This window comes from Anomaloglossus baeobatrachus, chromosome 1, assembly GCF_048569485.1.
Source record: "Anomaloglossus baeobatrachus isolate aAnoBae1 chromosome 1, aAnoBae1.hap1, whole genome shotgun sequence".
Lineage (NCBI taxonomy): Eukaryota > Metazoa > Chordata > Amphibia > Anura > Aromobatidae > Anomaloglossus > Anomaloglossus baeobatrachus.
In genome coordinates, this window is record NC_134353.1 from 320,771,616 (window position 1) to 320,782,395 (window position 10,780).

General features: G+C 38.7%; 1 protein-coding gene across 1 annotated transcript; it reads left to right on the plus strand.

The window, feature by feature from the left end:
- Window positions 1–6,688: 6,688 nt before the first annotated feature.
- Window positions 6,689–9,946, plus strand: LOC142292172 (interleukin-8-like). Its single transcript, XM_075337342.1, has 4 exons — window positions 6,689–6,798; window positions 6,923–7,055; window positions 8,136–8,231; window positions 8,834–9,946. The coding sequence occupies exons 1-4, from the start codon at window positions 6,744–6,746 to the stop codon at window positions 8,850–8,852; spliced, it is 303 nt and encodes a 100-aa protein (XP_075193457.1). The 5' UTR covers window positions 6,689–6,743; the 3' UTR covers window positions 8,853–9,946.
- The last annotated feature ends 834 nt before the right edge of the window (window positions 9,947–10,780 follow it).

Here is a 10,780-nt window from a genome sequence, read left to right on the forward strand (position 1 = left end):
AAGGGTTTAGGAATCATAGCTCTGTAATGCATAGCCTCCTCTTTTTCAAGGGACCAAAAGTAATTGGACAAGGGACTCAAGGGCTGCAATTAACTCTGAAGGCGTCTCCCTCGTTAACCTGTAATCAATGAAGTAATTAAAAGGTCTGGGGTTGATTACAGGTGTGTGGTTTTGCATTTGGAAGCTGTTGCTGTGACCAGACAACATGCGGTCTAAGGAACTCTCAATTGAGGTGAAGCAGAACATCCTGAGGCTGAAAAAAAAGAAAAAATCCATCAGATTGATAGCAGACATGCTTGGAGTAGCAAAATCAACAGTCGGGTACATTCTGAGAAAAAAGGAATTGACTGGTGAGCTTGGGAACTCAAAAAGGCCTGGGCGTCCACGGATGACAACAGTGGTGGATGATCGCCGCATACTTTCTTTGGTGAAGAAGAACCCGTTCACAACATCAACTGAAGTCCAGAACACTCTCAGTGAAGTAGGTGTATCTGTCTCTAAGTCAACAGTAAAGAGAAGACTCCATGAAAGTAAATACAAAGGGTTCACATCTAGATGCAAACCATTCATCAATTCCAAAAATAGACAGGCCAGAGTTAAATTTGCTGAAAAACACCTCATGAAGCCAGTTCAGTTCTGGAAAAGTATTCTATGGACAGATGAGACAAAGATCAACCTGTACCAGAATGATGGGAAGAAAAAAGTTTGGAGAAGAAAGGGAACGGCACATGATCCAAGGCACACCACATCCTCTGTAAAACATGGTGGAGGCAACGTGATGGCATGGGCATGCATGGCTTTCAATGGCACTGGGTCACTTGTGTTTATTGATGACATAACAGCAGACAAGAGTAGCCGGATGAATTCTGAAGTGTACCGGGATATACTTTCAGCCCAGATTCAGCCAAATGCCGCAAAGTTGATCGGACGGCGCTTCATAGTACAGATGGACAATGACCCCCAAGCATACAGCCAAAGCTACCCAGGAGTTCATGAGTGCAAAAAAGTGGAACATTCTGCAATGGCCAAGTCAATCACCAGAGCCTAACCCAATTGAGCATGCATTTCACTTGCTCAAATCCAGACTTAAGATGGAAAGACCCACAAACAAGCAAGACCTGAAGGCTGCGGCTGTAAAGGCCTGGCAAAGCATTAAGAAGGAGGAAACCCAGCGTTTGGTGATGTCCATGGGTTCCAGACATAAGGCAGTGATTGCCTCCAAAGGATTCGCAACAAAATATTGAAAATAAAAATAGTTTGTTTGGGTTTGGTTTATTTGTCCAATTACTTTTGACCTCCTAAAATGTGGAGTGTTTGTAAAGAAATGTGTACAATTCCTACAATTTCTATCAGATATTTTTGTTCAAACCTTCAAATTAAACGTTACAATCTGCACTTGAATTCTGTTGTAGAGGTTTCATTTCAAATCCAATGTGGTGGCATGCAGACCCCAACTCGCGAAAATTGTGTCACTGTCCAAATATTTCTGGACCTAACTGTATATATAAAATATATATACGGTATATATAGATATATATTAAATATATATATATTATATATATATATATATATATATATAGTAAATATATATATATATAGATATATATATATATATATATATATATTAAAAATATATATATATACATAGATATATATATATATATATATATATATATATATATATATATATATATATAGATATATAGATATATATATATATCATGCTTGGTAAAAGTAACCATACAAGAATGTACTTTTCACATTCAAATGTAATGGCCTAAGGATACAAAATTTGTAAAGCTGATTGTCTAGACTAGAGTTCTGCAGCAACTGACCCATTGTGGCTCATACTTCACTTTTACGTTAGTTTATCTTCAAAGAATTCGCATTGGTAAATTACATTAAATGCATCTGTTAATACTGACTTTTTTATGGTCATCAAAAATGAAATAACAGATGTAAAGGCTGTGATAATGTATCACTAGGTATATGCTCATGTGCAAGACTTTTTTGCATTCATTTCTGTGACTGTTCTATACTGCACTATTCAAGGTCTTAGCGCACATTTTGATCAAATTGTGTAACTCCAGTGACCGGGGAGTCTCATCAGATGGAACCATGGGTGAAATGCATTGCAAAATATCACAGTTAAGAGTAATAAGGCTATGTGCCCACGCTGCGGAAAATGCGCGGATTTTGCCGCGGATTTCTCGCGGAAAAGCCGCGGATTTTCCAGAAATCTGCAGCACAGCTACTCCCCAGCCATTTCTATGGCATTTGGGAAATGCTGTGCCCACGCTGCGGATTTTTCCGCAGCGGAAATCGTGCGGATTTTCGTGCTGAAAAATCTGCAGCATGTCAATTATTGTTGCGGATTTTCGTGCGGATTTTGCCTATTCAATTGAATTAAAAAAAAAAAAACGCAAAATCCGCAACAAAATCCGCGTCAAATCCGCACAAAATCCGCACCTATGAAAAGGTGCGGATTCCGGGGGAAAGCTGCAGATTTTGATGCAGAAAAATCCGCAGATACAGAGTCCCGTGTGCACATAGCCTAAGGGAAAGAAGTTAAAACACAGGTTCGACCAGATCCCTGTACACTCCACATATCCGGTATTTCAATACTACTTTTCCACATTCTTTCATCTGTCCACACATGTTTTATGATTAATGATGTAATCTACACTGTCACTGATACAATCCAGCCATAATCCTGACAATAGTTGGAAGAACTGCGTCTTTGAAGCTGCATACTTCCTCATGACTTTTTCATTTAGTATGGAGGAAATGTGTTTTGGAGGGGAAAATAAAACAGCAAAAGGTTAAGAACTACAGAATTCTAATTACTGTAAGGGAATGCAGGCAATGCAAATGTAACAGTAATGCATTTGGGATAAGGTAAAGATCAAATTATTAGTCCAAATGTCTGTTGAATGTACAAATCGATTCATTTTTCCACCATACTTTAAAGGGAACCAACCATCAGGATTTTCATATATAAAGTAAAGCCAGTGCTATACGGCGATAGGATGTTGAATGTAGGCATATCTTTAGTTCAGAGATAGGATGTTTTATTTCAGAAATATGTGCAAATAAAGTTCCAGCAATGCACTGCTATTTGATTGACAGGTGCAACAGGAAGGGAATATGTGAGTTGGGTATTGCGATCTATTCCCGCTCCTGTCTGTCTGCCTGGCCTTCCTTCCGCTGTCGCCGTCAGACATTAATTCCGGTGCAGGCAAGCAGACAGTGTTAGGAATAGATAGCAAGACCCAACCCACAAATTCCCTTCCTGTTGCACCTGGCAATCAAATAGCAGTGTATTGCTGGAACTTTACTTGCACATATTTCTTAAATAAAACATCCAATCTCAGAACAAAAGGTATGCTTAGATTCAGCATCCTAGTGCCAGTATAGTGTTGCCTTTACTTTATATATGAAAATCCTGCTGGCTGGTTCCCTTTAATTAAAAAGTCACTACCATTCTCTCTCTACTCTATCCAACTGATGTATTTTCTTTTTCATACCTACTTTTTATTTATATTTATTTTACTGTCTTATGTTGCACTATTAATTTTACAGTGTTCTACAGACATGATAATCACTTCCCCCATTGGGGCTCATAATCCAAGAGAACACCTGTAGGAAACCTATGCAAAAATGTGGAGAATATACAAACTCCTTGCAGATGTTGTTGTTGGTGAGATTTTAACCCAGAACCCCCAGCTCTGAAAGCCTGCAGTGCTAACCACTGAGCCACCATGTGGCCCTTGCTGCTGGTGTACTGATACTTAGTTTGACAATCCACACTGCATGTTAGGAAACTGAAATAGAACATCATCAGGGAGCATAAGCGATGATCACTGGAATAGCCTCTTTCCCTAACCTGAAATGATGCACCACAAGTGATATCTGTTTCTGGTCTGGGCTTATCCCAGCTCTACTAAATATGCGTTGGCTGTGAATTATGATATATAGCCAGTACTAACTCACTTGTCACTGTGTGATATACCATTTAAATACACAGTGACAGTGCCCTCCCTTGCCGGCTCTAATGAGAAGTGACTAGCCAGTAGGAGAACTGTAATTGAGCATTGTAAAGGGAAAACAAGGTAAGCAGGTAGAGCAGAGACCAGTTCTTCCACCCCAAAGGGATGTCTGTTTTGGGAAGGCGCTGGTCTCCTGCTCTTTGCATTCTTTCAATGCGCACTAAAGGTAGTTAATTACACCAGTTTTTATATGTGCGAAAAACGCTTAATTTGGATTAGGTGTTAAAGGGGCGGTTGGGGCCATTGTAGTAGTGGCAGAGTCTGCTGTTCAGCTGCAGCGCAGCCCGATGTTCTTCCTCTGCATGCCAACTGCCATTTTAATGCAATACAGTAATAAGCATACTTTCTCTTTATACATCACAAGCACTGCCACTGTCACATGTTCTTTCAACCAAACGTCTTTACTTGTCAACTTCAAAAACTATTTTTTATCTTTCCAGTGGTGGACACATTCTTGTTCCCTGAAGGGGTTACCATTAGCAATGGCAAATTCATACATTTTGCTGGTCGACCGCTTTCCTGGTACTCAGGCTCCCATTAAGATCCATAAGCTCTTCATCCTCTCCCTCAGCTTCATTGTTCATGGCAGAAACAACAGTCTTTCCAGTCAGTCAGGACCTATTCTTCTCTCAAGGGCCCACTGACCTTCCACTGACTGAGGGAGTTGCTTAGGTCTCCGCCAGGGAATGGCCACCACCTGGGCCGCACTGTGTGTCCGACATCCGGATTCAACCCAGAAGGTCTCTCTAAGTTAAAGTTATTGGGGTATTCCTCCACATACGTCTTTCACAGACACAGTCTGTTACTCTGACTTCTTAACTGTTATTTTTCAAACTAAACCCCCGCCCTTCCCTAACTCTCTCTAGCCCGGGAGTACCAGGGAAGCAGCTAAACCATGCATTTCATATACAGTGGATTTGCAGGTCTGTGGCAGCCAAGCCTTAAGGTGGCTTTACACACTGCAACATCGCAAACGACATCGCTGTAACGTCACCGATTTTGTGACGTAATAGCGACCTCCCCAGCGACATTGCAGTGTGTGAAACACATCAGCGACCTGGCCCCTGCTGTGAAGTTGCTGATCGCTACAAATCGTTCAGAACCATTCTTTGGTCCTTTGTTTCCCGCTGTGCAGCATGATCGCTAGAAAGTCTCAGTGTGTAAAGGGGACTTTACAGCGACTTTGTTAGCGACTTCCCTTTCAAAAATCTGCTTTACAACGTCCCCAATGACTAGCTAGGTCGTTCTGCAGGTCCGGATCGCTGTTGCGTCGTTGGCCAGGCTTGCCTGTTTGACAGCTCACCAGCGACTTACCAGAGACTTTGTAGCGATCCCGGCTAGGTTGGGATCGCTGGTGGGATCGCTGAAAGTCTCAGTGTGTAAAGGGGCCTTAACACTCCCTTACATTGGCATGGTCTAGGATGCACCACAATGGGCCTTAACTTTGGGACCAAAAAGTTTTTAAAGTAATTCAACCAAGAGGTGGTATAAAATTAGACAAATTTCTAAAGTCGTGCTAAATTTGCCATGGATTTCATGTATCTAATCTAAGTCTAACCTGTCTACAAATCCTCCTGACTGGTTTCATTGAAGTTTATGGTAAACTAATATGGTCATGTAGATGCTGTTATTCTGATGAAATTGATACCTTTCATATAGTAATGCACCCAGCCATTCTTTAGAAATCTAACTTTCAAGTTGTATGCAAATTAGCTGTAAGTGCTGTGGGCGGGTCAAAGCACTTTTTCAGCTCTCCAATTCTCACTGCTTATTCCCTGCCTGGTGCCTCCCTCCTGCCTGTGATTGACATATCAATCCAGGGGACATTATATGCCACCCCATGCCAAGATGGCCTATAGCGGCATAGTTAGGTCTTATCTGTATGCCACTCTATAGTCTCCAAGCAGTAACATCCCTTGCAAGAGATCTGAGCAAGGGCAGGTAGATAACATCACCTGGACAGATACATCAATGACAGGCTGGAGCCAGGCACCAGGAATATGCAGTGTGGATCGGAGAGCTGGAAGGCTTTGACTGAGCACTTACAACCAATTTGCACATAACTTCAAAGTCAGATTTCTCAGGACTGGCCAGGCAGATTTCTACTCGAAAGGTACAGACTTGCTCACATTTACGCTACTTATGCAATCATTCCATTAATTTAGAGGACAAATTCCTCCTCCTTTAAGACAGTATTTATACATCTGCTTCCAAGTTATATAACTTTCCATTTATAAAGTGATTTTTGCATTATTAACATAAAACCCTACAATGCAACATTTAAAATACATAAAAGTGTATTGATTTCGTCCAACATAAAGAAATAGGAAAAATGATTGCAAACTTATTCATCACATCAGAATAAGTTTTTGTTGTAGATGCAGTTATGTGGAGTATGGGGAACATAAAAAAAGAAACATCCTGTTTATTATTTTTTTTGAAAAGTAGTCACCACCAAATGTGTCGTCCAAGCATGTGCCGCCTGGAGAGTTTCCCTAAGTGTGTAATCCCCCAAGCGAGTGTATGTATAGTATGACACTCTCCTTATCCTGAGGGTCTGGAAATTCCTATTATGCAATCAGTCTCCACAGTATAAAAGAGCTCAGCAGCAGTTGTGTGAGCAGAACTCTTAAGACAGAGCTAAAAGCCACAGCTCGTGACAAAGGCAGACCATCCCTAACCACAAGAACAAGCATGAATATCCTTCCATTCCTGGCCGTCTGCCTGACATACTTAGTGCTTTCAGAAGGTAAGACCTGACTCACAACGATAGGAACTTACAGCCACATTATGACCTAAAATGATTAACTCTTGTATTGTAAAATTGATATTCTTCTCTGATAACGCCTCTCCTTTTATTATATTTATTATAGGAAGGGCAATAGAGATAGCAGGAGAGCTTCGATGTCAGTGTGTGAAAACTGAGAGCAAACCGATACCTTTAAGACAAATCCTGAACTTTGCAATTATCCCTAAAGGTGCTCACTGCAGGAATTTGGAAGTCATGTAAGTATTGGTCATTGTTTTCTTCTGATCTTCATTTTGCTACACAATAAGCCTGTTACCTATAGAAATCAATTAGGCTATGTTCGTATGGTCAGGTTAGGCAAAATTTGGATTTCTGCTGTGAATTTGAATGGGGATTTACACAAAGAACAGCTTCTTTGAAAATCACTGGAGCTAATTGGCAGAACTGGCTAAAATGAGTGTTAATCTAACATTAGAAGAATATGTGATCACACAGTTTTTGGTCAAAGACAAGAAGGTTCCTAGTGGTAAATCCTTCTTTTGGGAGTTTCTAGAGGAAGTTTTTAATTTTGTAGAGTTTTTGAAGTGTTGTGGTAGAGTTTTCTTTCTGAAGCTATTTCTCCAGCCTTTTTATTGGACAGTGCCTACTTTGGGGTCAATTCCAGCAGTAGTTGCTTCAAACATGTGACAAGAACTTTCTTTTTTCCCACCAGGCACTTTTCAGATGTTAAGTATTCTGGGCATTTTTTTCAAGTTTTTGAAAAGTGCCTTTTGGAGAAAAAAAAAAGTTAAAACATCTACGGATAGAATATACTAAAAACTAGGCACTAAAGACTGAAAAAACACTTTAATGAAAAAAACCCGCTTCTAAAATGCTTCAAAAATGAAAGTTTTCCAACATCTCAAAGAATGAATGGTTTTTAAAGCCACTTGAAATTGAAATCTCATTGATCTTGAGTGCCTCAAAAAAAACTCAGTGTCAATATAGAATCACAGTGTGTAAAAGTTAATTATTTTCATTAATGTGGAATAGATCATAGATGAGTGGATCTATACACAGTGTATGTGTGTGTGTGTATATATATATATATATATATATATATATATATATATATATATATATATATATATATATATATATAAAATATATGTATGTGTGTGTGATATATATATATATATACGGTATATATATATATATATATATATACGGTATATATATATATATATATATATATATACGCATACAGTGTACATACATATATATTTAGAGATAGATAGATATGTGTATACACCAATTATTCCTTTATATTTACGGTTCTTGGTCCTTTCAATCCACAGTGCCACGGTTAAAACTGGTAAAGAAACTAGTCAAGAGATATGTTTGGAACCCACTGCTCCATGGGTCAAGAGGATCATTGACAAAACTTTGGATTCGTAAGTGTTATTTTTTACAGAAATCACCTAAATATTTAAAAATATATACATACAGTATATAGTAAGAAGATGGGAGATGTCAATTATTGAAATCATTAAAGCAAATCAGTCACCGGATTTCATGATACAAACTACATACATGAATAAATAGATCTCTTAGGCCCCATTCACACATCTGTATAAAACACAAACATTAAAAATGGTACCGGTGTCAGATCTGTGTGTCCGTTTTTACCATCAGTGTCATCAGTGCTTTTTGGTATAGATAAACAAAGAAATGAAAAAAACTTCTCCTATCTTTTTCAGTGCTAAACACGGACAGCATACGCATAGTACACTGATGCCTTCTGTGTGCTGTACGTATTTTTCACGGACCCATAGACTTAGATGGATAGATGTGCTGCTGTGCCTTTGGGGCACATTGCCTGCTCTTCTCATTTGTGAGTGGTCTAGGCATTGAACCCTTATTCACAACATTTTGATTAATGCCATTTCTGATGAGAAGCCATCAATGTGTAATCCCATAATTTAGTAATAATGAGACCATCATGTACTTTTTTATTTGGAACTTACCGTTACTTGTTATTCTTTTGCAAATTTAGGTCCAAGAAGACTAAATAACTGAGATCATCTTGAAAAGCAATAAGTCTCTGGGTGAATGGAATGAAGGCTGAAAATAAAGCGCTATGTAGAAGAATCCATATAGAAAGTATGGGGTGGACAGAGATACTTACCTATAAAAGTGTACTGTCGAAGATAATGGAATAAGCTGCCCACATCAAATTTCTAAAAAGTTGTAAAAATGCAACTGGATGCAGATGTGGTAATAAGAGCCTACCTTACATAGCCTTATAATGTTCAGAATTAAATATATGCTGGTATCATATACTAGCAATTAGGCAATCAAATCTGTCAATTAGAGAGGAGAAAAAGAGATACAGCTAAAAGAAACCAGGTTCTAACTGACAAAGATTACATTTTATTACATAGAAATGTTTTAATTTCTCGTGTAATAGGTATATGAAGTATTTATGTTTGCTACATAGTGTCAGTATTAAAGGGTTTTAAATTTAATTTTAACCTTCATTTTACTCAATAGATCTTGGAATAATAATAATAATAATAATAATAATAATAATAATAATAATAATAATAATAAAAAATAACTTCCACAATTGAATGTGTTTAAACAAATATGTTAAATTGTTCTGATTCTTCTTGTGAGGTAAAACATTTCCCTGTCTATTTTTTTTTTTTAATGTTTTACCTCATAGAAAGAATAATTTGCCATCCCATGCTGTAATGTCTGTATATTTTATTACTTCCTCCCCAGCGCAGGAGATGTGGTGTGATCATGCCTTGTCCCTGTACGGTCAGACACATCCATTACACAGTACATACCAAGGACATCATCGCACCACGGGAACATTTGTTTAAACACATCTAATTGTGGGAATTATTATTATTCCAAGATCTATTGATTAGAATTAACCCTTTGGGAAAACCCCTTTAATTTTACTCTGCTATTTTTTGTGGTAGAGTGTCTAAAATATTTTTAAAATGTATTTATGAACAGTAAGGACTTTACTGTAAATGTTGGTACATGTAATTGTTTTTTTATACATTACTCTGCATAATCCTCTGTAATTTGTAATTATTCGCTTTAAAGTTGAATTGGATGATTATTTTAAATAATATAATTTATTTATTTTTACGTGCTTTTATTACATGATTTTTATTTAATGACAATATTTGTTCAATAAAATGTTTTTAAATATAAACATTGTCATAGAGATTTTTAAGAATCATCTTCAAAATAATATACAAGAGGAAAGGGAAAAAATAATAGTTTTTTTTGCATATAAGCAATGACAACTTTATGGAATATTTACAAAGGCATTACTAACTACTTCCCGACCATCCACAGATTTTAAATATCCAGGCTGTCCAGTTCTAAAGGTGGCTTTACACGCTACGAGATCGCTAAAGCGATGTCGTTGGTGTCACGGAATTTGTGACGCACATCCGGCCGCGTTAGCGATGTCGTTGCGTGTGACACCTATTAGCGATTTTGAATCGTCGCAAAAACATTCAAAATCGCTAATCGGTGACATGCCCCCCTCTTCCCAATTATCGTTGCTGCTGCAGTAACAATGTAGTTCCTCGTTCCTGCAGCAGCACACATCGCTATGTGTGACACCACAGGAATGAGGAACCTCTCCTTACCTGCGTCCCGCCAGCAATGAGGAAGGAAGTAGGTGGGCGGGATGTTCGTCTCGCTCATCTCCGCCCCTCCGCTTGATTGGGCGGCTGCTTAGTGATGTCGCTGTGACGCTGAACGAACTGCCCCCTTAGAAAGGAGGCGGTTCGCCGGTTACAGCGACGTTGCAGAGCAGGTATGTGCATGTGACGCTGCCGTAGCGATAACGTTCACTACGGCAGCGATCACCACATATCAGCCGTACCATGGGGGCGGGTGCTTTTACGCTCGACAACGCTAGCATCAGCTAGCGATGTTGCAGCATGTAAAGCCCGCTTTACTCTTCAGT